This window comes from Pipra filicauda, unplaced genomic scaffold (assembly GCF_003945595.2).
Source record: "Pipra filicauda isolate LSUMZ 115617 unplaced genomic scaffold, ASM394559v2 scaffold282_size1924045_pilon, whole genome shotgun sequence".
Lineage (NCBI taxonomy): Eukaryota > Metazoa > Chordata > Aves > Passeriformes > Pipridae > Pipra > Pipra filicauda.
The window spans coordinates 67354-89351 of record NW_024104401.1 but is presented as its reverse complement, the minus strand read 5'-3'; the positions used below and the strand labels follow the sequence as shown (position 1 = coordinate 89351).

The following is a 21998-nucleotide window of genomic DNA, read 5'->3' as shown; positions in this document are numbered from 1 at the left end:
GGGATGAGCTTTAAGGTCCCTTCCAATGCAAACAATTCCACGATTCTATGAAAAAACAACCCTGAGTGTTGTGCTGGTCCTTCTTCCAGCCCCTCCTACCAGTGATGCTTTTAACAAGTGACCCAAATTTCCTCTTTCTCCACTCAAAACTGGGTCACGGAGTGGGGATATGTCAGAAATGTCCTCCTGCTGTGCTTGAGAGACACAGCAGATAAAATCTGAGGGACAGAGAGATGTTTGATTTGTGCCCAGCACAGCAACAGAGCAATAAAACCCCATCAGAGGGCTTTTAATGCTGCTACGAAGGGGCAATTTTGGCTTTGAGAATCATGGAATGCTTTGGGTTGGAAGGGAATTTTTTGCTTTTAGCTTATGGCCCTACTGGGAAAGAAGAAAAGGCGAAAGGGATGAATGAGATGAAACCCAAAAGGTACCAGATCAGGGGTGTAGTGGATTCTGTGGCTGGGGTTTGGTAGCGGGGGAGCTACAGGGGTGGCTTCTGTGAGAAGCTACCAGAAGCTTCCCCTGTCCCATGGAGCCAATGCCAGCCGGCTCCAGGAGGGGCTTCCTGCCACTGGCCAAGGGTCAGCCCATCAGGAGTGACAGTAATGCCTCTGGGATAACATATTTAGGAACAGAACATTGTGGCACAGAGAGAATTCCAGCCAGGGAGGAGTGGAGTGAGGACACAGGAACAGCAATGTAGACCCCAAGGTCAGTGCAGAAGGAGGGGCAAAATATATATTGCTTTAGTCCTCTTATTTTGGTTCTCTTGGTATTTATTTTTTCTTTTCCCTTGGGGGGGAAGCTTTTGCTGTGGTGTTGGGGACTTAGCAGGGAGCCAAGCTTGAAACCACCGCAGTCGGACTGGCAATTTCTGCATAGGGCTGAAAAAAGCGAACAAAAGCCCTTTCCCTCAGGAAAGAAAGCCTACAACCTTTGGGTTTCAGGTGCAATTGGTGGGCCAGACTGGGCACTCCATGGGCAGTAAGAGCTTTCTGTGGCGGTACCTTTTGTCTGGGAGGAATCTTCGTCCGAGTTCAGTTTTGGGAGTGGGACTGGCAATTTCAGCACAGGGCTCCGAAAAGCCAACAACAGCCCTTTCCCACAGGAAAAAGCCTTTACCTTCTGGTTTTCTGGTGCAGTTGGTGGGTCAGCCTGGGCACTCCACGAGCAGCAAGAGCTTTCTGTGGTGGCACCTTTTGTCTGGGAGGAATCTTTGTCCGAGTTCAATTTTGGGAGTGGGACTGGCAATTTTAGTGCAGGGCTGAAAAAAGGGAACAAGAGTCCTTTCCCACAGGAAAGAAAGCCTGTAACCTTTGGCTGTTAGTTGTAGTTGGTGGTCCAGCCCAGGCACCCCATGGGCAGCAAGAGCTCTCTGTCCTGGAACTGTTTTCTGGGAGGAATCTTAGTCCATGTTCAATTTTGGGAGTTGGACTGAAAATTTAAGCACAGGGCTCAAAAAAGAGAATAACAGCCCTTTTCCCCAGGAAAGAAAGCCTGCAACCTTTGGGTTTCAAGTGCAGTTGGTGAGCCAGCCCAGGCACTCCATGGGCAGCAAGAGCTTTCTGTCCTGGCACCTTTTATCTGGGAGGAATCTTCGTCCATGTTCAGTTTCGGGAGTCTGACTGGCCTTCCACACTGCACACCTGGGCAAGTGTTGCTGAGCACAAGGGCCCTTTTCTCCCTCTTCCCAGACGCCCTGTGGACACCGGGCACCCAAAAAAAGCTCCTAGGCCTCTGCAGATGACAAGATTTATTTAATATTCCTATGCTAGGAATATAGGAAGGGCTTGCGGAGAAGAGGCGTCTTCCCCACAAGCTCAGGTGGCCCCAACAGACAGAGCTGCCTGCATCAGCTCTCCACACAGCTACCGCAGCACAGGCACACACAGCCCCACACAGAAGGCCGGGTACTCCATGCCCTGCAGAGCTGGTCTTGGAGCTGCTGGAGGTAGGGAGCTCTCTGTACAGCTCTAAGGAAGTTGATGTTTTTAAGTGCCAGGTTTGAGACAGTGGGACTGCTGTCATCTGTCGTGGCTTGAAGGGCTGGAACAGAGAGGAACAGAGACAAGGTCAGAGCCCGGATCGGTGGGGACCCGAGGAGCCCCTCCTGCCAGGGCCATCCCACCCAGCTCTTGCTGTTGCCAGGAGGGAGCAGGGCCCAGTGGGATCAGCCAGGAGGTGCTGGCCACCAATACCCCCCGTGCCCCCGAAATCTCTCTCTGCTCTGACCACGCTGCCCCTCGTCCGGGCAGGGAGCAGAGCCCTGCGCAGCCAGGGCAGGATTGCAGCTCCCTGCCCCGGGCTCTGTGCTCCCCTCACCAGCCCCACTGCCCTCACTCACCATCGATGACGATCTGCAGCTCTACCCACTGTCCCCGCAGGTACCTGCCGGCGATCCCTGGGAACACAGATCCTGTCAGGGCCCCAGCGGCACAGCTCCCCCCCGGTGGCGCTGCCGGCCCGGCCACGCACCCTCCTGCCCTGGCAGAGCTGAGCCCGGGGCCTTCCCGCCTCGGGACTCCCCAGGGCTGGGTTGGCACAGGGCAGCAGCCACCAGGGCACTCGGGGCCCCCCAGCACATCCCTCGGGGCTGGGGCCGAGCTGCAGCGGGGTGGGGAGGGACCTTGTGGCTCACCCATGAACTTGACGGCCGCCTCTCGCACGGGCTCCTGTGGGCTCTCCAGGTACGGCAGGGCCTGGTGCACGTACTTGGCCACTCTGCTCCGGTCCTTTTTCAGCTGCAGAGAGTGGAAGGGTTGGCTGGGGCTCTGCCCCTTGGCCGGGCGCTGCCTGCGCCCAGCACTGGCCTCCCCTGCCCGCACAGCCCTGAGGCCCGGGCAGCAGCCGCTGGGGCCGGCTTTGGAGGGAGCAGAGGGCCGGCTGCTCCCCGGCAGCCGCGGGGCCGCCCTGCCCCACAGCCCAGCTGGGCCGGGGCTCCAGCGGCACCCTGGCTCGGGGGCAGAGCAGCCCGCAGAGGAGCCCGCACGCCCCAGGCAAGGCAGCAGCGGGTGGGGCGCAGGCTGCTGTCCCGCGGGCGGCTGCAGCAGTGGGCAGGGGCACAGTGCCGGCCCCGCACTCTGGGCACTGGGGACTGCGGCTTTGGGGTCGTCCTTACCAGGCACTCACTGAACCTCCAAGGCTGCTCTGTCTTCAGCAGCTTCAGGAGATCCCTCCTCTTCAGGAACCACACTGCACGAAGCAGCGCTTCCCGAGAGGCCTGCAGAGCAACAGAGACCAGGACATGGCATCGCAGCCCAGGGCACGGGACCCATGTCCCTGGACCTAGGCCAGTAGGAGGCTGGAGCCCAGAGCCCACGATGTGCCAGGACAGGAGGCAGCCCAGCCCCCTCCCATGGGACACCAGAGCCCAAGAGTCCCCACCTTTTTCACGACTGGGTTCTCATCGTGCCAGTGGAAGTAGAGCGGGAGCAGGCTCAGGCACACGTGTGGCTTCAGGGGTCTCTTTCTCTCTGTGAGTGTCATCACACGTGTGAAGATGACCATAGAGCCCTCCCGCACACTACTGTCCTCCTGGTGGAAAGAAAGAAAAAGACCTCAGCATCAGCTTCTCCAGGCCCCACCGGGCACAGACCTGAAAATCCACAGGGCACTAAGTTTCCCAGCAGCACCCAGAGCCCGTGGTGGGGGCACAGAGCCTTACGTGGTCAAAGAGTGGCCGGAGCGCCTCAGCCAACTGCAGGCCGGTGGGGGTGGATATTAGGGGGTCTTTGCTGTGGACCCTCTTCTGCAGCTGTGTCCAGACACTGCTCCAGAGCACATTGTCGAGCACAGAGAGTGTCATCCAAACCATATCACTGTCTGCATCCCCCAGGAGCTGCACCAGGCTGTCTGACAGGCTCCAGATGCGCTTGGCCTGTGAGGAACACAAGGTTGTGCTGTGAAGCCATGAACGGCTGCAGCCCCAACCCCGCTCCAGCAGGACAGCCCCACGTGCTGCCGCGGGGCCCGGAGGCCAAAGGCCTGTGCCAAGGGACTCGGGCAGCTGAGCAGGGAGGCAGCAGAGCTGGGAGCAGCTGCCACAGCTCCCGAAGCCAGGCCAAGCCCAAGAGACTGTGTTACCTAGCCCCACGCTGCCCGCACGGCTTCAGCCCCTTCCCCCTCCTCACCATCCCAGAATCCTGGCTGAGCACCAGGAGCCCTCGGAGTGCCAGGCAACGCCTCTCTGGGCACTCGCTCCAGAGGTGCCTTGAAAGGCTCTGCAGAACGCTGCCTCCCCAGTCACGCATGTCCAGGCAGTCCAGGACCTGAAAGGCACGGAGCAGTGACGGGGTGCCCGGCCAGCAGGAGCCCAGACCCGCACAGGGCTGGGCCCTCCAAGAGGCCAGAGAGGTGGAGGCAGCTCGGTGAGGCAGCGCTCGCCATCAGGCTCACCTCCACAAGGAATGCCATAGCAGGGAGGTCCCAGCACAGCTCCTCCCTGCTCAGCAGCTCCAGCAGGTGGAGTGTGATGCGGGAACACAAGGGGCTGGAAACACGGCGCATCTCCCTGACAGGGGGAAAAAGGCACCACTGACTCCAAGTCGGGTGGGTAAACCTTTCCCAGGACGGACTCACAGGGCCCTGGTCTTTCCCCACCAACCCAGGAGGGATCGAGGGCACTCTGGGAGGCAGAAAGGACAGGCAGAAAGGACAGGGACAGCGGGGACAAGGGGGTCTCACCTGGCCAGCAGAGCCACTGCGTAGCGGCGGCTGCGAGCATTGAGGAGCCTCGCCCAGCCACGACTGTGGTCCACTGAACGCACCACATCCTCACAGTGCAGGCAGCAGAGCAGGGCCTTCATGCTCAGCACTGCAAACCTGTGTGCAGAGCAAAGCCCAGGTCATGCTGGGAGCCCTGAGCCACCCCAAGGGCATGGGAGGGAGGGGAGGACTGGGATGGAGCACCTGTTGGGGTCAGTGGGAAGGTCGTGTTCCTCCCGGCATCCCCTCCAGAAGCTGTCGACCTCCTCGGACATCTGCTCTGTGGTGATGAAAACTTGGAAGAGCAGAGCCACGAGGAGATGGGGGGAATGCTCCATCAATGGCCCTGGGCACTGGGGCTCCTGGACAATCGTCCACAGTGCCAGAGTTGCCTGCAAAAGACAAACCACCCGGACACAGTGCTCAGTGCCCGGACTTCCATGTGGCAGGGCCCAAGCGTGGGAGGGGGAGGCCAGGAGAGACTCGGGGGGAGCGCCCAGCCTGGTGCCCCTGAACCTGCTGCTAGCCCACATTTCCAGCCCAGTGCCTGCAGGGAGATGGGCAGGGAGATGCCGTGCTGGGGGAGGATGGAGAGCTGCCAGAGAAGCAACCTGGGGGCAAGCAAAGCTTCCAGAAACTCACAGCCAGGGCAAAGACATTGGTGTTGTCCCCATCGGAGGTGCGGGTGCTATGCCATGGCCAGTCCTCCATCACAGAGAGCAGCGTTGGCAGCACCTTCTCCAGGGTCGTTCCCGACGAGGCGATGGTCCTCCACATGACTGCAGCAGCTCTGTGGAGTCAGAGCTCTGGGTCAGGGGGCTCTCGAGCACAGTGCCCTGACCTGGGCAGCTGCAGGGGCCGGGTGACAGAGCCACAGTGCTTTCAGGGGCAGGGGATGATGGGCTCTAAAGGCTGGTGAGCCCTCAAGGCAGGTGGGGCCCATACCTGTCACATGAGGGGGCACAGCGCAGGAGGCTGATGGCGACATCCGCAGGGTGTGCCTGGGTCAGTGCTAGAAGGGTGTTATCCAGCACGTGCCCAGCAGACACATTGGCAGTCAGCCACCAGTGGATGGACCTCACCACAGCTGGCACCTGGAGGGGACGCAGGAGAGAGCTGGAGAGCTGCCAGAGGGAAAATTCCCCACCTTCCCCCAAGAAGTGCTTCCCTTCCCGCCACACTGTGCCGGCCTCAAAGGCTGAGGGGCCCAGCAGACCCAGCTTGAGGGGCCACACAGTCCCTGCCCACAGGCTGCTTACTTGAGCAGAGACAACTCCCTCATCAAGAACGTCCACACTGGGAGCATCAGGCAGGTGCTGAACGGGTGTCCTGTCAGTGTCTGTGATGCCCTCAGTTGTTGCACAATCAGCCTTGCCCTTGAGCTTGGTCAGGTTGGGCTCAGGCTGTGCCATGACCTCGGATGGTGAGGTCCTGGCCTTTCTATGCTGAATGGGACTGGAGTTCAGCAATCTCTGCAGGAGAACGAAGGGCAGGGAAGAGAGGGATGTGCCATGGAGAGCTCTGACAGCGGTGCCAGGCTGAGCAGGGACAGCAGGTCCAGCCCAGGAGGCCGTGGCTGCAGGTACCTGTGCTGCCCTGCGGAAGCGGTCACGGGCACGGTCCTGGTCTTGTGTCCGGTCCCGGCCTGGATCTGGCAAAGAGCGAGCGCGGTCAGAGCTGAGGGGCTGCGGGACAGGCCGGAGAACACGGCCCAGCCCTGCGCTCCACAGGCAGGGCCGGCCCTGGGATGCCCAGTGCATGGATCAGCCCTGGACCCTCTTCCACCCTCCCTTTCCCTGGGCATGTCCATCGGAGATGGATGGGATGGGATGGGATGGGATGGGATGGGATGAGGCCCATCTGGCTGCAGCCACCAGCCCTGGGGCCCAACTCTGCCACTCACCCTCCTGCAGGGGCTTGGACTGCTCCACCTCCTTAGGGTGTTGTGCTGGGGCAGGCCCAGGGCTTTCCTCCTCCTCCTCCATCCATGCCACCTTGGGCACACTGGGAGGTCTCTGCTCCATGTCTCTGGCTGGCTCCATGGCTACCTGCAGGAGAGATGGCATGGAAAAGCTCTGGGTGACCAAATCCTGCAGAAGTGCCTTGAAGTCATCTGCAATAGAGGAGTGTTCAGAATGCTCCAGGCCATCAAGTCCCACAGTCTGGCCTGGAGGGGACATAGGGCAGTTCAAGAGCTGCCAGAGGGAGCAACTTGCCCACTTTCCCCTGAGAAGTGCTTCCCTTCCCACCACACTGTGCTGGCCTCAAAGGCTGAGGGGCCCAGCAGACCCAGCTTGAGGACTCACACAATCCCTGCCCACAGGCTGCTTACTTGAGCAGAGACAACTCCCTCATCGAGAACTTCCACACTGGGAGCATCGGGCAGGCACTGAACGGGTGTACTCTCAGTGTCTGCAATGCCCTCAGTCGTTGCACTGTCAGCCTCGCCCTTGAGCTTGGTCATGTTGGGCTCAGGCTGCGCCATGACCTCGGATGGTGAGGTCCTGGCCTTTCTACGCCGAACAGGATTGGAGTTCAGTAACCACTGCAGGAGAATGAAGGGCGGGGAAGAGAGGGATGTGCCATGGAGAGCTCTGACAGCGGTGCCAGGCTGAGCAGGGACAGCAGGCCCAGCCCAGGAGGCCGTGGCTGCAGGTACCTGTGCTGCTCTGCGGAAGCAGCCACGGGCACGGTCCTGGTCTTGTGTCCGGTCCCGGCGTGGATCTGGCAAAGAGCGAGCGCGGTCAGAGCTGAGGGGCTGCGGGACAGGCCGGAGAACACGGCCCAGTCCTGTGCTCCACAGGCAGGGCCAGCCCTGGGATGCCCAGTGCATGGAGCTGCCAGGGATCAGCCCCAGGCCCTCCCCCCCCTCCCTTTCCCTGGGCATGTCCACAGGAGATGGGATGAGATGGGATGGGATGGGATGGGATGGGATGGGATGGGATGGGATGGGATGGGATATGATGGGATGGGATGGGATGGGATGGGATGGGATGAGGCCCATCTGGCTGCAGCCACCAGCCCTGGGGCCCAACTCTGCCACTCACCCTCCTGCAGGGGCTTGGACTGCTCCACCTCCTTAGGGTGTTGTGCTGGGGCAGGCCCAGGGCTTTCCTCCTCCTCCTCCTTCATCCATGCCACCTTGGGCACACTGGGAGGTCTCTGCTCCATGTCTCTGGCTGGCTCCATGGCTACCTGCAGGAGAGATGGCATGGAAAAGCTCTGGGTGACCAAATCCTGCAGAAGTGCCTTGAAGTCATCTGCAATAGAGGAGTGTTCAGAATGCTCCAGGCCATCAAGTCCCACAGTCTGGCCTGGAGGGGACATAGGGCAGTTCAAGAGCTGCCAGAGGGAGCAACTTGCCCACTTTCCCCTGAGAAGTGCTTCCCTTCCCACCACACTGTGCTGGCCTCAAAGGCTGAGGGGCCCAGCAGACCCAGCTTGAGGACTCACACAATCCCTGCCCACAGGCTGCTTACTTGAGCAGAGACAACTCCTTCATCAAGAACTTCCAGACTGAGAGCATCGGGCAGGCACTGAACGGGTGTGCTCTCAGTGTCTGCAATGCCCTCAGTCATTGCACCGTCAGCCTCGGTGGTGAGCTCAGGCAGCGCCGTGTTGGATTTTGTCCCGTCATCGGTCACCGCGCTGTCACAGTTTGCTGGGCCGTCAGTCAACGCGGTGCCGACTTCAGGGTGCGCCTTGAGCTCACTCGCCGTGGGGTCAGGCTGTGCCGTGACCTCGGCTGGTGTGATCTTGGTCTTTCTATGGCGAATGCCCAAGAATTTCAGAAAGGCCTGCAGAAGAACAGAGAGCAGGGAAGAGAGGGATGTGCCATGGAGAGCTCCGACAGCAGTGCCAGGCTGAGCAGGGACAGCAGGCCCAGCCCAGGAGGCCGTGGCTGCAGGTACCTGTGCTGCCCTGCGGAAGCAGCCACGGGCACGGTCCTGGTCTTGTGTCCGGTCCCGGCCTGGATCTGGCAAAGAGCGAGCGCGGTCAGAGCTGAGGGGTTGCGGGACAGGCCGGAGAACACGGCCCAGCCCTGTGCTCCACAGCCCCGGGATACCCAGTGCATGGATCAACCCTGGGCCCTGTTTCCCCCTCCCTTTCCCTGGCCATGTCCACAGGAGATGGGATGGGATGAGGCCCATCTGGCTGCAGCCACCAGCCCTGTGGCCCAGCTGTGCCACTCACCCTCCTGCAGGGGCTGGAACTGCTCCACCTCCTCAGGCTGCTGTGCTGGGGCAGTCCCAGGGCCTTCCTTCTTCATCCGAAAGGGTTTGAGCAGGCTCGGGCGTCTTCCCGCCATCTCACAGGTGCTTGGAGGGCACCTGCAAGGGAGAGACACCTCGGAAGATCTCTGGGTCACCAAGTCCGGCAGGCTGCCCTTGAAGCCACCTACCGCAGGGATTGGAGACTCCGGAAAATTTCCGGGTCACCAATCCTGTGATCTGGCCTCAAGGGCACCTGAAAGAGATAAGCCTAGGAAACAGTATAGGTTGTCAAGTCCTGAAGTGTGGCCTCAAGGGCAGCTGCCGCAGGGATTGGGGACACTTCGCAAAAGCTCCGTGTCACCAAGTCCCGCGGTCTGGCCTCGAGGACGCTCGCACAAAAGAAACGCCTTCAAAACGCTCCGGGTTAGCAAGGAACGAGTTGGCTGCACGGGGGCTCCGCACAGCACCGCTCTGTCCCGTCCGTCCCGTCGCACGCTCCGAGGAGCACTGAGGCGTGGCCACCTCACCACCACTACTATGTCCTCACGTGTCACAAAGGGCCCTGTGACACCCTGCCCCGTGCCATCCCACCGTGTCACAAAGGGCCCTGTGACACCCTGCCCCGTGCCCTGGGGACTCCCCCAGCCCGGCCAACCTGCCTCAGGTCGGAAGGAGTCCATTCTCCAAAGTATCTAAGACAGCTGGACACGAACTTTAGGCACAGCTGAAAAACTAAGCAAACCCTCCCCTGCTGTGCCTGCCCACGGCAGCAGAAGGAGCCCCCTCGGCTGCCGACGCAGCCGCAGCGGGAAGGCCACGGGGCCTCCACACGAGCTGGCACGGGCTCCTTGGGAGAAGTGCCGGCTGGTGGCCCTCCCGAACACGGGGCTGTGACACACAGAAGGAACGTGGGGGCGAGGGTACCAATGTTGCTCCCACCCCATTGCCCGGGGCTGCACCAAAATCAGCAGCTCTGGCAAGTCCTCGCCCAAGGAGACCTGCCACCGCCCCCAGTCCTGGCAGGGCTGGTGCCCGTCTCCTGCCCCACAGAACTGTGCCCCTGGGGCACTTCTCTGCCCCAGGGCAGCCAAAGTCAACGGGCACTGATGTCTGTGCTCTTGCAGGGGGCTGTTGGGAGCGGCAGCTGGAGCAATTGGTGGCCCTGCTCGGCAGCTGTCAGAAGGCAGAAACACTTTCTCCTTGTGGGAATGATTTTTTTTGGGCAGCACAAAACTCCCCTCAGTTGCTGAGTTTTGCAGGAAGATTAGATTGGTCAGACATCCTGTCAAGTTTCCTTGTGTTATTTGGACTTTTTTCTTGCATTCTGCAAAATAAAAGCTGCCCAGTCTGATGTTCAAAGCTCCAGTTGCTGTGTGTACGACTGTGACTCCCAGCTGATAGCCAGGGCATTGGGGAAAGTGGAGGGGACAGGGAGAACTCAGGGGTGCAAACGTGTTCCGTGTCTCTGATTAAGGTGCCAGCCTCCTGAAGGAGCAGCCAAGACAAGTGCTGGCAGCAGACGTCTTTTGCCGGTTACTGCTCCCACGTGGACACAGGGCACACGTGTTGCCACGGGTGCAGAACACTTGATGCAAGAGCAGTGGGGGGCTGTGCATTGGCAGGGAATGGGCTCCAGCAAGGCCAAGGTAGGATCCTCTAGCAGCAAAACCTGAGCTTGTGAACTGGGCCATCTTTGCAGCAGACAGCACAGTGCTGACTTCTCTACATCCCTGAATCTCAGCCATATGAGTCCCTGCTTTGCTACAGTTTCTGCTGCTTTTTCCTTTGTTCCCAGCTCACAAGCTCAGGTTTTGCTGCTAGAGGATCAGGCTTTGGTCTTTCCATTCCCTACCAATGCATGGCAGGGGCCATAAGCAGCCCCCGGGCAGCCCCCTGGTTCCCTGCCAGCCGGCTGCTCTGGTGCTTGCCACTCTCTTAGAGCCTTGCACAAATCCCATAGGCCATGAGAGGTTACGTGGGTACAGCGTGGGCACCCCATGCCTCCTGCCTCCACTGCAAAACAGGGAAGGGACCTTCCTGCAGGGACCAACCCACCGACATCCCAGCTCCAGAAAGGCAGAGAGCTCTGCCAGTGTTTGCTATAAATCCCTTGGGCTCAGGTCTAATTGCTAAGATGGAATGATACGTTACTGGGGATTTCAAACACCTCTACTAAAAAAGAACTCTGGGAAACAGTACAAGGGAATCATGGAAAGAGCTCTGGGATCCTGTGTGAGGTGGGAGAAAAAAACGCTTCTGCCAGAAACAAAGGATTAAAACCCATGAAGGGCTTCAACTGCAGCTTGTGAAAATACCATGTTTAGAACATTGGATCTAAGAGACATCATAAATAAATATCTAATCCATGATAGAAAGCCAAACCAGCTTCCTTTGACATACAAAGCATGTTTTAATAATATATATATTAAAAGACAGTCACCAGTCCCTGGCTGTTGCTGGAATCCGTAGGTCTGGAATGGGATTCCCATTGCCTTGATCAGCTCAGCCCAAGATTATTTAGATTTTCCAAGCCCTTTACTGGCACAGACTCCCCCCAAAGCTGAGCCTAGCCAAGCTCAGCCATTTTCAGCACCACCGACCCCCCAGATCAATGTCCCATTTTCGAATTCATGCAGATTGTCAGGAAGAAATTCCAACAAAGCTGCCTTTCATTCCTGCCTTTCGTGGGCCATTTGGTGAAGTACTTAAAGGGGGTCAGGGCCAGACCTGTTTTAATTGCATCCTGGGAAGTTATTTTTCCAAGGAGAAATATTTCTGGGGGGGGGAAATGTCCATAAAAGTAACTTTAGGAGCGATGCAGCTTTGTGGGTGTTTCCTGGAGGAAATCTGGGCGGTTGAAATCCCAAGTTCCGACACTTTTCCACAGCAGCAGGGCCCGGAGGATGCTGCTGCCAGCCCCCCAAATCTGGCTAGGTCCTTTGGGAAGGGAATTCCTCCTGCAGTTGGGAGTCATGGCTCGGCAGGATTGGCCTCCTCCCTCTCAGCTGGGTTTTCCTTGGGGAGGGATCCCGAACACCCCCAAACAGGGCCGCTCCAGGTGGGGATTTCCGTGCCCTTGGTGGTGGTGGGAGTTGTTTTTCCCTTCATCCCTTTAACCAAGGGCAGCCCCGCAGGAGCTTGGCAGGAGTTTCCCAGCTAGGAGAAGGGAAATTCATGGATTTCACAGCTATCAAAGTGAGAGTTCCCAGTGGATCCTCCAGGAGGGGCCTCAGGGTTTCTTCCTTTTCCTCAGGAAGCGACAACGCTGGAAACTCCAACCCATGATCACTTTGTCCCCCTGAAATTCCTCAGTTTTGGAGCTCTCACCTCTTGTTTCACCTTTCAACTTCATCCTGATCCCCAGGGAGCGCGGAGCTGCACCAGAAGAGCACCTTTCCTCACCTGAGGAGACGGGCTTAGCTTCCAAGGCAGCTGAGGGAAGGCAAAAGCAGCTTTTCCTATGGATAACAACAAAGAATTGGACACTCCAGAGTGTCCAGGGAGGGGTTTCCAGTCCCAAATGTGACTGGGTTGTCCTTCCCAGCCTGGGTTCCAGAGGAGTGACCAGCTGTAGGAATGGGAACACAACCTGGATTTGTGGAATCATGGAATGATTTAAGTTCCCAATTATTCCTTCCCAATATCCCATCTAAACCTAGTTTCTTCCAGTTCGGAGCCATTCCCTCTTGTCCTGTCCCTCCAGAGCCTTGTCCAAAGTTTCTCTCCAAGAAGGACAGATGTAGGTGATCCTACAAGGAAGTTTGTCTCCAGTGCCTAAACCCAGGCTGGCAATCCCTAAACCCAGGCTGGCAGTGCCTAAACCAAGGCTGGCAATTCCTAACCCAAGGCTGGCAATTCCTAAGCACTTTCCAGTTGGATACTTCAGACTTGAGCTTTAACCAACTTCCTCTGTAGGATAATTAAAGGACTTAATATGAGAAGAAATACTGGGAATAATATCCCAATATTTCATTAATAATTAATAATTGATAACACATTAATGATGGAGCTGGGAATGAAGAGTGGAGCTGGAGCACCACTCTGGGAGAACCTCAGTGAGAGGGGGACCAGGAGCAGCATCTCATCCCCCCCAAAATGGACTTCCCCTCATAGATCCCAGAATCCCAGATTGGTTTGGGTTGGAAGGACCTTAAAGCCCATCCTATCCCACCCCCTGCCATGGGCAGGGACACCTCCCGCCATCCCAGGTTGCTCCAGCCTGGCCTTGGACACTTCCAGGGGTGGGGCAGCCACAGCTTCTCTGGGAATTCCATCCCAGCCCCTCCCCACCCTCCCACGGAGGGATTCCTTCCCAATGTCCTTCCCATCTAAATGAATTCTCTGAGTTGGAAGCCGTTCCCCCTTGTCTTGTCACAAATCCTTCCCTTCCTCCACCATCCCACCTCCTGCAGCACCATCCTGAGACATTTTTCCTCCTGGCTGCACTTTCCAGGCTCTGATCCAACACTTGGAGGAGCTTCCCGCTGACTCCAGCAGGTCTTGGATCAGGTGCTGCGAGTCCAATTTGTCCCAGCCAGATCCCAGTCACAGGGGTGGAGTTTTTAAGCTTGTGCTTAAAAAAAGTTTAAAGCTCGTGCCTGGACTTGGCTCCCTCCCTGACCTCTCTGAAAACCTCTCCTCGTTTTCCTTGGCTCCTCCAACGATTCTGCAGCCTCCTGTGGCTTTGGGAGTGGCTCAGGTTACTCACTGGTGGCCTCTTCTCCTGCCTCTGCCTTTCAGGAAGAGTTCCCTCCAGGATTTAGGACAGGGTTTTTGGTAGCACCCTCTGCTCTTCAACCTGTGAAACCATTTCAGTGCAACCACCTGTTTTCACACGCTCAGAATTCCACACAGCGTCCTCCTTTGGGGAGGAAATTTTCAAGGCTTCAGCTCTTGCTTGAGGCACTAGCTTTTGGGTTTGTTTGTTTTGTTTTTTTCTTTCAAGAAAATCCCAAAAGAAAAAGAAAGTTTGATCCAAATCCAGTCTACATTTCTGCGCTTGGCCCAAGGGAAGAAACTTTCCCCCTTGGAAACACAAACTTCTAACCACACTTGTCTTGGAGCTCTAAGGAGAAAGCAGCGATGCCCAGGAGCACTTTAGGAAGAGGACTGGAGCCCAGCTGTGGGCTGGAAGCCCTGATCCAGCCCAAAGACTGGAAAAGGAGGTGCCTCTCCTTGCCTTCTGCCAGGTTGGGGCTGGCACAGGGCTCGTGGTGCCTCCAGCAGGGATGGGGAAGATGGTTCCTCCACCCCCAGAGTTGTGACCCAGTCTCTCCTGGAGCCAGACAAATGGACTTCTGCTCACGCCTGCAAGTCCATCCCTAATTATGGGTGGCTTCAAAGCCCCCTGAGGTCAGGAGGAGCCTTTCCAGTGGCCTCAGCAGGTTCAAAGGGCTGGTGGGGTCTGGGGGAGGAGCTGGAACACCTTCCAAACCAGGTTTTGCTTGGATTTTTCCCTCCCTGTTCTTCAGGGTACCCTGGGAAATGAAATGGAAAGAAATAACCCCAGGGCCATACTCAGGCTGGAAGATCAAGCAGTCAAAGTCATCAAGAAATTGTTTAAAAAGCCTTGCGTTGCTCCAGGAATGTTGTCCCAGCTTCCCTGAGCCGTTTCTGTTCTCCCGGGTTTAACAAACGGATCATTTGTCTGATTTGAACCTGTTGCTGGAGCCCCCAGGTCACTCCCAGGCCTGGACAGGGCAAACAGGGTCCTGACCCAAAACTTGGAGTTTAGCTGCCCCCAACACCATTTGGCTCCTCCTGCCCTGGAGAGTTGTCCCAGTGATCACCCCCAGGCATTAATTCCTGGTGAGAATTCACTTCAAGCTCTAGCTTGGAAACCCATCCCAGGAAGTGTCCGAGGCCACCTGGAGCAACCTGGGCTAGTGGAAGGTGTCCCTGCCCATGGCAGGGGGCGGGACTGGATGAGTTGTATGATCCCTTCCAACCCAAACCACTCTGTGATTCCATGTCCAGTTTGCAGCTGCCAGAAGACAGGGAGAAAGATCCCTGGGATCACCATTGGATCAGAAGCACCGCAAGGATCAAGATCAGTTCCTGGATCAGGAGCTGAGGCTGGGGCACAGCCAAGTGTCCCAGGAGCTGTCAGACCATCTTCCCTCCACCCCTAAGGAAGCCAAAGGGAAGCTCCAGCTCTTGGTGAGAAGATCAGGATGTTGGTTTTCTTGGTCAGACAAAGGTGGCACCACGCCCAACACCTGGAATCCTGTTCCAGCCAGGAAAAAGCAGCCTTAAGAGCCCTAAGGCAAATTCCTCCAGCCAGAGGAGTTGGAATCACACGTGTCCACGTGGATTAATCCCTGCTGGGAGCACAGTTCCTGCCCTGCAGGGGAGTGGCACTCACCCTGGGCCATCTCCAGGACTCTGGGAAGGACTTTATCCCTCCTGGAGGGGCTCCAAGCACACTTTTCACCCCTTAGGGAGCCACTCCCCCTCCTGCATCCCACAGAAGCTTCCCACGAAGCCCAGGCACGGCACTGGGAGCAGCTGGATGCCTTGGGGTGGTCCTGCTGCTCAGGGAGAGCCCACAAAACATGCAAGCCCAGCCCGTGATACCTGAGAAAGTGCCATTTTAATGGGATAACACCTTTCCCACACAGCTCCTGGTGGCTCCAGCAGCAGGAATAAACCCCAGCACAATAGAACAGTCTTTAGCTGTGAGACACCCGGGGCTCCCACCCTTCATTTTGGCTCCCAAAGACAAGGATCTCATTAATGGGAGCTCCCATTTCCAGCCTGAGGGAGCTAAACATAAACCCAGCCCTTTCCTGACACTTCCGAGCACAAGAGTGAAATGCTGAGGCTCTTTCCCTGCTCCCAGGTTACCTGAGCAGCCACCTCGGGTGGCCTGGGAATCCCTCCTGGCTCCAGGGCTGCTCTCCAGCACCAGGATCCCACCAGGGACGTGGAGGCCACCCAGGGCCATCTCCTGCTCTCCTCTGCCTTGTCCCACTCCTCCCATGGGCAGGGACACAGCTTTCCCACTGAAAACCTGCCACTATTAGAAAATCTCCGCTGGCTCAGTGGCTTCCCTGCATCCAGGATGCTCAGGATCATGGATGTCCAGTTTGGATGGGGCTTGGAGTAACCTGGGCTAGTGGCAGATGTCCCTGCCCATGGCAGAGGGTGGAACTGGATGAGCCTTAAGGTCCCTCACAACCCAAACCAGTCTGGGATTTTGTGATCCCTTTAAATGAAGGTCTCCTGGAGCATCCTCCAAAACAGAGATCCCTTTGCTCTCCTGTCAGGATATTTGTGTTCGGATCCAGCTCCTGCCCTGCCAGGAGCAACAAGGAGCAAGAATAAAACTCGTGGTGTGAGTGGAACAAACCAACCTTCCTGCACATCCCAGGAAGGCTGTGCACCCATGGCCAGCCCAACTAACACGGGATTGACCCCGTGGAAGTGGGACCCCCCAGGCAGGAGTGTGAGGATTCCTGCCCCAAGGAGGAAGGAGCAGCACAGCCCCTGTGTGCTGAGCTCACTGCAGCCCCATTCCCTGTCCCCCTGCAGGGGAGAAGGGAGAGAAAACCAGGAATGAGGTTGAGCCTGGGAAGAAGGGAGGGGTGGGGGAAGATGTTTTGGGATTCAGGGTTATTTCCCATTGCCCTGCTCTGACTGGATTGGGCATAGATTTGATTTCCCCAGTGGAGTCTGTCCCGCCTGGGATGGTCACTGGGGAGTGATCTCTCCCTGTCCTTATCCCAATCCATGAGCTTTTCCTTATCTTTTTCTTCCCTATGTGGTTGAGGGGGGGCAGTGGAAGTTGTCCCTGCCCACAGCATCACAGGATGAGCTTCAAGGTCCCTTCCAACCCAAATCCCTCCAGGATTATGAAAGCCCAGCTCACTGTGTTCCAGCTGCTCCTTCCCAATCCATCAGTGCCATTTGTTGTTCCTGTCCCTTCCTACACACCAGGCACTGCTGCTGACCCAGGACCTACCTCAGGTCCCCTCCATTTCCAGCTTTGGAACGTGCATTGGAAGTTCTGCCCAGATTATTTGAGTTGGACTGGAAAACTTCCTTTCTCCCTCTCCAGGTTAAAGCCAGACCAGTTTGGAACCTCCTGCTCCCTCTTATCCAAACAGCTTCTCCTTCCCAGATGTGGATCCCCAGCTCCTCCCAAGCACAGCCCACACTTGGGCTCCAAAAAGTGTTCCAAAAAGCAGAGGAACCTGAAAGCACAGAAGAAATGAAGCAGCTCCTGCCTCCAACCTGATCCAAGGGAAAGCTGGGAGCCAGAGAGTGATCCCTGTGGCCAGGCTGCCAGCCCAGGAATTGGGAGATGCTCCAAGCCTGTCCCACTTCCCATCCATTTCCTTCTACACCGAGTCAGTCCTCTGAAACAAAAAGAGCTCTGTTAAAATGCACCTTTTCCATGAAATCCATATAAGTCCTTTCCGTTTATATCCCACTCACCTGCAATGGGCTCCTCGGGCCTTCTGGGGATTCTATGGATGGAAAGCAAGGGCTGTTCCTTTCCCCCCAGAGCTCCCTCAGTGTGGTTCAGAGGGAGACAGAGAGGGCACAGGTCCAATATTTTCCCTGGCCGTGCCAGGTGTATCTGCTGTCCTTCCCAGGGAACCGAAATTCCTTCTGTCTCTGGATTTGGGTCGTATCTGTTATTTCAGGGATTTAAGTTGTTTCTCCTTTCCTCCCCCACCTGATCCTGTGCAGGGCAGAGTGAGACTGAAATGAGAAGGATATTGGGAAGGAATTCATCCCTGGGGTGATGGGATGGGGAGGGGTTGGGATGGAATTCCTAGAGAAGCTGTGGCTGCCTCATCCCTGGAAGTGTTCCAGGCGAGGTTGGAGCAACCTGGGCTAGTGGAAGGTGTCCCTGCCCATGGAATGAGATGAGCTTTAAGGTCCTTCCAACCCAAACCCTTCTGGGATCCTATAAAACAATCCAGAAGGCACAGTCCCTGTCCTCCAGGGCTGGATGCCTTTCCAGAGGTGGAATCTCCTGTCCCGTGCTCCATGGTGAGAAGGGCAGGAGCAGGGAGCACCAAGCAGAGGGTTCCACCCAACCAGCTGGACCGTGGCAGGATCCAGGCAGCCCTGTGACCCCAATGTCCCTGTGGGCAGACCCTCCCCCATCCTTCCTGCCTGTGCTCCTCAGCAGGCCGAAAAAATGCCAAAAACGGGGAAAGACTTGGGAGAGAAAAGCCCACCTGGCACTTTTCCTGCCACCTCTGCAGGACCCAGAGCTCCGTGAGCCCTGAACACCCCTGAGAGCTGCCAAAGCAGCCCAAGCTGGCAGATCCCAGCCCATTCCTGGGCACACAGCAAAGCCCCGTCTGTGGCACCCTGGGGACACCAACCAAGGCCACCCCGGGCCAGCTCTGCTTCACAGCTCCTCAATCTGGGGGGGAATTTCTCTCCCTCTTCTCCTTGGGAAGAGTTTCCCTCCTGTGGCTCTCAGATACAATTCCAGGCCAGGCTGCCAGCGGGATTTGGGTAGGAGGGGGTGGGAGCTAATCCCTTTTTCATCACGTTAAATTAAACCATAAACTAGACCTTTTTAATTCCTTCTGATGAAATTTCTCCCTGGAAAAGGGAAATGTTGTTTCTCTGTGTTTTGTTCAGGGAACGGGGCAGGAAGCACTTTGGGGGAGATGTGCCTTGGTGTTGCAGGGAGTTATCCAGCACACTGTGGAGTTCTCCAAGAGCTGGAGGTCCTTCCATGGCTGGCAGATCCCGATTCATCCCTTGGACTAGACTGACTCACCCCCAGGGACACGAGCAGAGACAGGAGGAGGAGGAGGGGCTGGGGAGGTGAACTTATGGAATAGCTGAGGGAAAGGAAAAGTCAGGATTTCAATCCTGTTATCCCAGGGCAGAGCTGAGATCTCTGGAGAACACCCAGAACACCCTGCTGTTGCTCCAGCTGGATTCTGTGGATGCAGAAGGGCTGTGGGAGGGGAGCCAAGGGGTGACAAAGGGGGACAAAACCAAAGGGGGACGGGACAAATCTCTCTGTGCCCCTAAAGGGTGGCTTTTTAGCACTGGGAAGCTCTAAGGGGCTCGTGGGGACAAACACCACCTAAGCAGGAGTCTGAGCAATCCAGGATTTTTTGGTCCAGGTATTTAAAGGGAAAAGGGACCCCAAAAGTTTCCACCATCGGTTCTGGGGGTCCTGGGGGACATCCTGCCCCCCTTTTCCTTTCGGGATGCAGTTCCAGAAATCAGAAAGCTGGAGTGGCAAACACAAAGTGTTCTGCAAACACCCTCAAGTGTCACGGGCCGGTAAGAAGAGAACAGACCATTTCTCCTCTTCCTCCCCAGCTCCTCTAATTCCTGTCCCAAAGCCCCCAGGGCAAAGCCTCCCACCCTTCCAAATGTCTGCATCTGACCTGCAAAATACTCCCATGGTGGGGATGATCCACTGGGTGGGTCTGCAGGTCCAGACAGCAGGAAAAGAAACCATGAAGCAAAAAAAAAAAACCAAAACAAAACAAAAACCCCCATAGAAACATCAATCACTAAGGAAAAATAAGGCCACTGGCATTTCATCCATGATCCAAGCAACTAAAAACCTTGGGAACACCCTTACAGGGGACTAAAGCTCTGCACCTAGTTGTGTCCACACTAATACTCTTTGCAGGTTTAGGAGTGCCTAAAGCTGGACTCTCCTGGGCAGAACACCCAGAGGTCAGGAGGAAAACACTGCTGACACCTGCAGCTCGCTCAGAAAGAAATCCCTGGAGTTATTTCTGCAGAAAAAGTCACCAGGACACACACTGGGGAGGAAACAGGTACTTAAATTAATCCTTTCTAAATGAACATATGCAATAAAAATGGAATTAACACCTGGGCAGATAAAACACTTCAGCTCCCTCACATGGGGATGCTCCAACTGCATTTTCACTTGGTCCTAATCAGATTCCTGATAGCTCTGAGCTGAGGATTCAGGAACCTTCTGACTGGCAGGAGGGGGGAAAAAAATCATTTAATCCCCATTTATCCTGTACTTCATGTTGATGAGGAGAAGGAGATGTGAGGAGAAGTGGCCACAGAGGAGAAAAGGGCTCTGGAAACCTGGGAATGAGAAACAGCAGCTCCCACTTAAACAAACAAGTTATTTTAATAACTCTGCAACTTGAACATTCAAGTGAATATCATTTTAACCTGCAGAATAACATCTAAAAATCAATGTAATAACATTTTTAACACAATTTCAGGGTTCCAGTCCCTAAACATTTTAAATCTGAACAAGGCATATCTGCTAATTGGGATTTGGTGGGTTTTTTTTGGTAGGAATGTCAGTGAGTCCCAAGGCTTTTTTTTTAGTCTTCTCTTTTCCCTCTTCTTCACTTCCTTGCAGCCTGGTTTATGCTGAGAACCATCCTCTGGATTTTTTCATCATTCCTTAAAATATTGGCTTTGACAGCACGAATCTTGTCCTGCTGGTCTTTAATCAACTGGTCCAGCTCAGCCAGCTCAGCTTTTAATGGTTCCAGAGCACTGTCTGTGACGCTGAAAGACAACAGCAGGATGTTGGTGGGAACTCTGAGCTGCCTCAGCTTATTTAATCCTCAGAAAAAGGACACTGCAATACCTGAAAGGCTGCAAAGTATTTAATGGAATCATCAAATCCCAGAATGGTTTGGGTTGGGAGAGACCTTAATCATCTTGTCCCACCCCTGACACGGGCAGGGACGCCTCTCCCTAGAGCTCCAAGCCTTGTCCAACCTGGCCTTTAAGTTGTTCCCAACTTTCCTGAGAGAAAGTTTGGAAGAAGCAGCACAACGACAGGGATAGGGGAGAATATTGTACAGGAGAGACCCCCACGAGGCAACAGCAAAACTCACTTCTTGGCTCATCTGGTTTAGCTGCTAAAACTCCAAAAGAAGGACCAGAGAAGCTGTGGCTGCCCCATCCCTGGGAGTGTCCAAGGCCAGGATGGGGCCTGGAGCAACCTGGGATGGTGGAAGGTGTCCCTGCCCATGGCAGGGGTGGAATGGGATGATTAAGGTCCCTTCCAACCCAAACCATCCAGGGATTCCATGATATAGAAACTGAGTCTCACCAGGGACAGACAATCCTACCCCAAGAGGAAATTTAATAAATTTAATAAATCCTACCCTAATAAACCACAAGTTGCATCTGAAGTCCATGAGGCTCCCTTCCATAATTCTGCCCATCCTCAGGAATGCTGGCCAGCCAGGGAATGGCAGCCTGGAGGAGCCTGCTGTCACCCTGAATTCCCCAGGCACCCCAGGGCTCATCAGCTGAGATCCACAGCTCCAACCCATTCCCCTTTCCCCTCCTTCCCACCACAGGAACCACCAAAAGCATCCCTACAACTTCCATGGACGTTTCCTGTGCTGAGCTGATTGGGGTCTCACAGGAAACCTCGTTGTGTTCTCACCTACCAGGAGAGGAGCCAGCTGAGAATCCACCCATCTTGCTTCCACATGGATGAAGCACATGGATTCAGGGAGCAGCAAATCTCCCTGGGCTGGCTGTGACTCCAAGAATATGGATTTCTACTTCAGATTTAGGATCAGAGGACACAGAGCTGGAAGGGATGGTGTGCTTTCAAGGAGTGTAAAGGCACAGAGGTGGGACAAGCAAGGCCAAGGAATCTGTTCCAATGCCACTCAGACCATGGAAGGACATGGGAATCCATGGCTGAACATGGGAATCCATGGCTGAACATGGGAATTCATGGAAGAACATGTGAATCCATGGCTGAACATGGGAATCCATGGCTGAACATGGGAATTCATGGCTGAACATGTGAATCCATGGCAGAACATGGGAATTCATGGTGAAGAGCAGGCTGGGATTTAGGAATGCTCTCCCAGTCCTGACCCCAAAGCTCCTTTTTTTATCAGCTCTCCTCCCACTGCCCTTCCCACCTTTGGGAGAAGGAAGCCAAGGCCTGAGATGCCACCCCCATGTCCCCTCTGCTCTCTGCACACCCCCCCAGACTGGGTTGGAGGCACTTCCCCTCTCCAAAGCCCACTCCAGAGCCCCAACCCACGGCAGGGACTGGGGACAAGCTGGCTTTGAGAAATGAGTCCGGCTCTCCCAGAGGCAGGAATGTCT

At 56.0% G+C, this 21998-nt stretch overlaps 2 protein-coding genes across 5 annotated transcripts in view; both read right to left on the bottom strand.

Annotated features, from left to right (window-relative positions):
* Nucleotides 1-1741: 1741 nt before the first annotated feature.
* On the bottom strand, nucleotides 1742-21341 carry LOC113995156 (maestro heat-like repeat-containing protein family member 6). Of its 2 annotated transcripts, XM_039382753.1 has the most exons (24): nucleotides 21320-21341; nucleotides 17361-17610; nucleotides 16885-17281; nucleotides 8902-12379; nucleotides 8619-8683; nucleotides 8187-8504; nucleotides 7755-7902; nucleotides 7367-7431; nucleotides 7040-7252; nucleotides 6611-6755; nucleotides 6294-6358; nucleotides 5967-6179; nucleotides 5653-5801; nucleotides 5350-5497; nucleotides 4912-5099; nucleotides 4687-4824; nucleotides 4399-4513; nucleotides 4134-4271; nucleotides 3668-3880; nucleotides 3388-3537; nucleotides 3122-3223; nucleotides 2642-2744; nucleotides 2348-2404; nucleotides 1742-2049 (listed from the first exon to the last, which is right to left on the bottom strand). In XM_039382753.1, the coding sequence occupies exons 4-24, from the start codon at nucleotides 9014-9016 to the stop codon at nucleotides 1856-1858; spliced, it is 3042 nt and encodes a 1013-aa protein (XP_039238687.1). In that variant the 5' UTR covers nucleotides 9017-12379; nucleotides 16885-17281; nucleotides 17361-17610; nucleotides 21320-21341; the 3' UTR covers nucleotides 1742-1855. The 2 variants fall into 2 exon arrangements, with proteins under 2 accessions (XP_039238687.1, XP_039238688.1); XM_039382754.1 differs by lacking the exons at nucleotides 16885-17281; nucleotides 17361-17610; nucleotides 21320-21341 and having other exon boundaries at nucleotides 8902-12800.
* TRAF3IP1 (TRAF3 interacting protein 1) overlaps nucleotides 20010-21998 on the bottom strand; it is a 29481-nt gene continuing 27492 nt past the window's right edge. For 2 of the 3 annotated variants that reach the window (XM_039382755.1, XM_027734953.2), the window contains one exon: nucleotides 20010-20420. In XM_039382755.1, the coding sequence (XP_039238689.1) occupies nucleotides 20255-20420 (166 nt within the window). In that variant the 3' untranslated portion in view covers nucleotides 20010-20254. Of the gene's footprint in view, nucleotides 20421-21237; nucleotides 21466-21998 lie in introns of those variants that run through there. The other variant, XM_039382756.1, reaches the window with a different exon arrangement.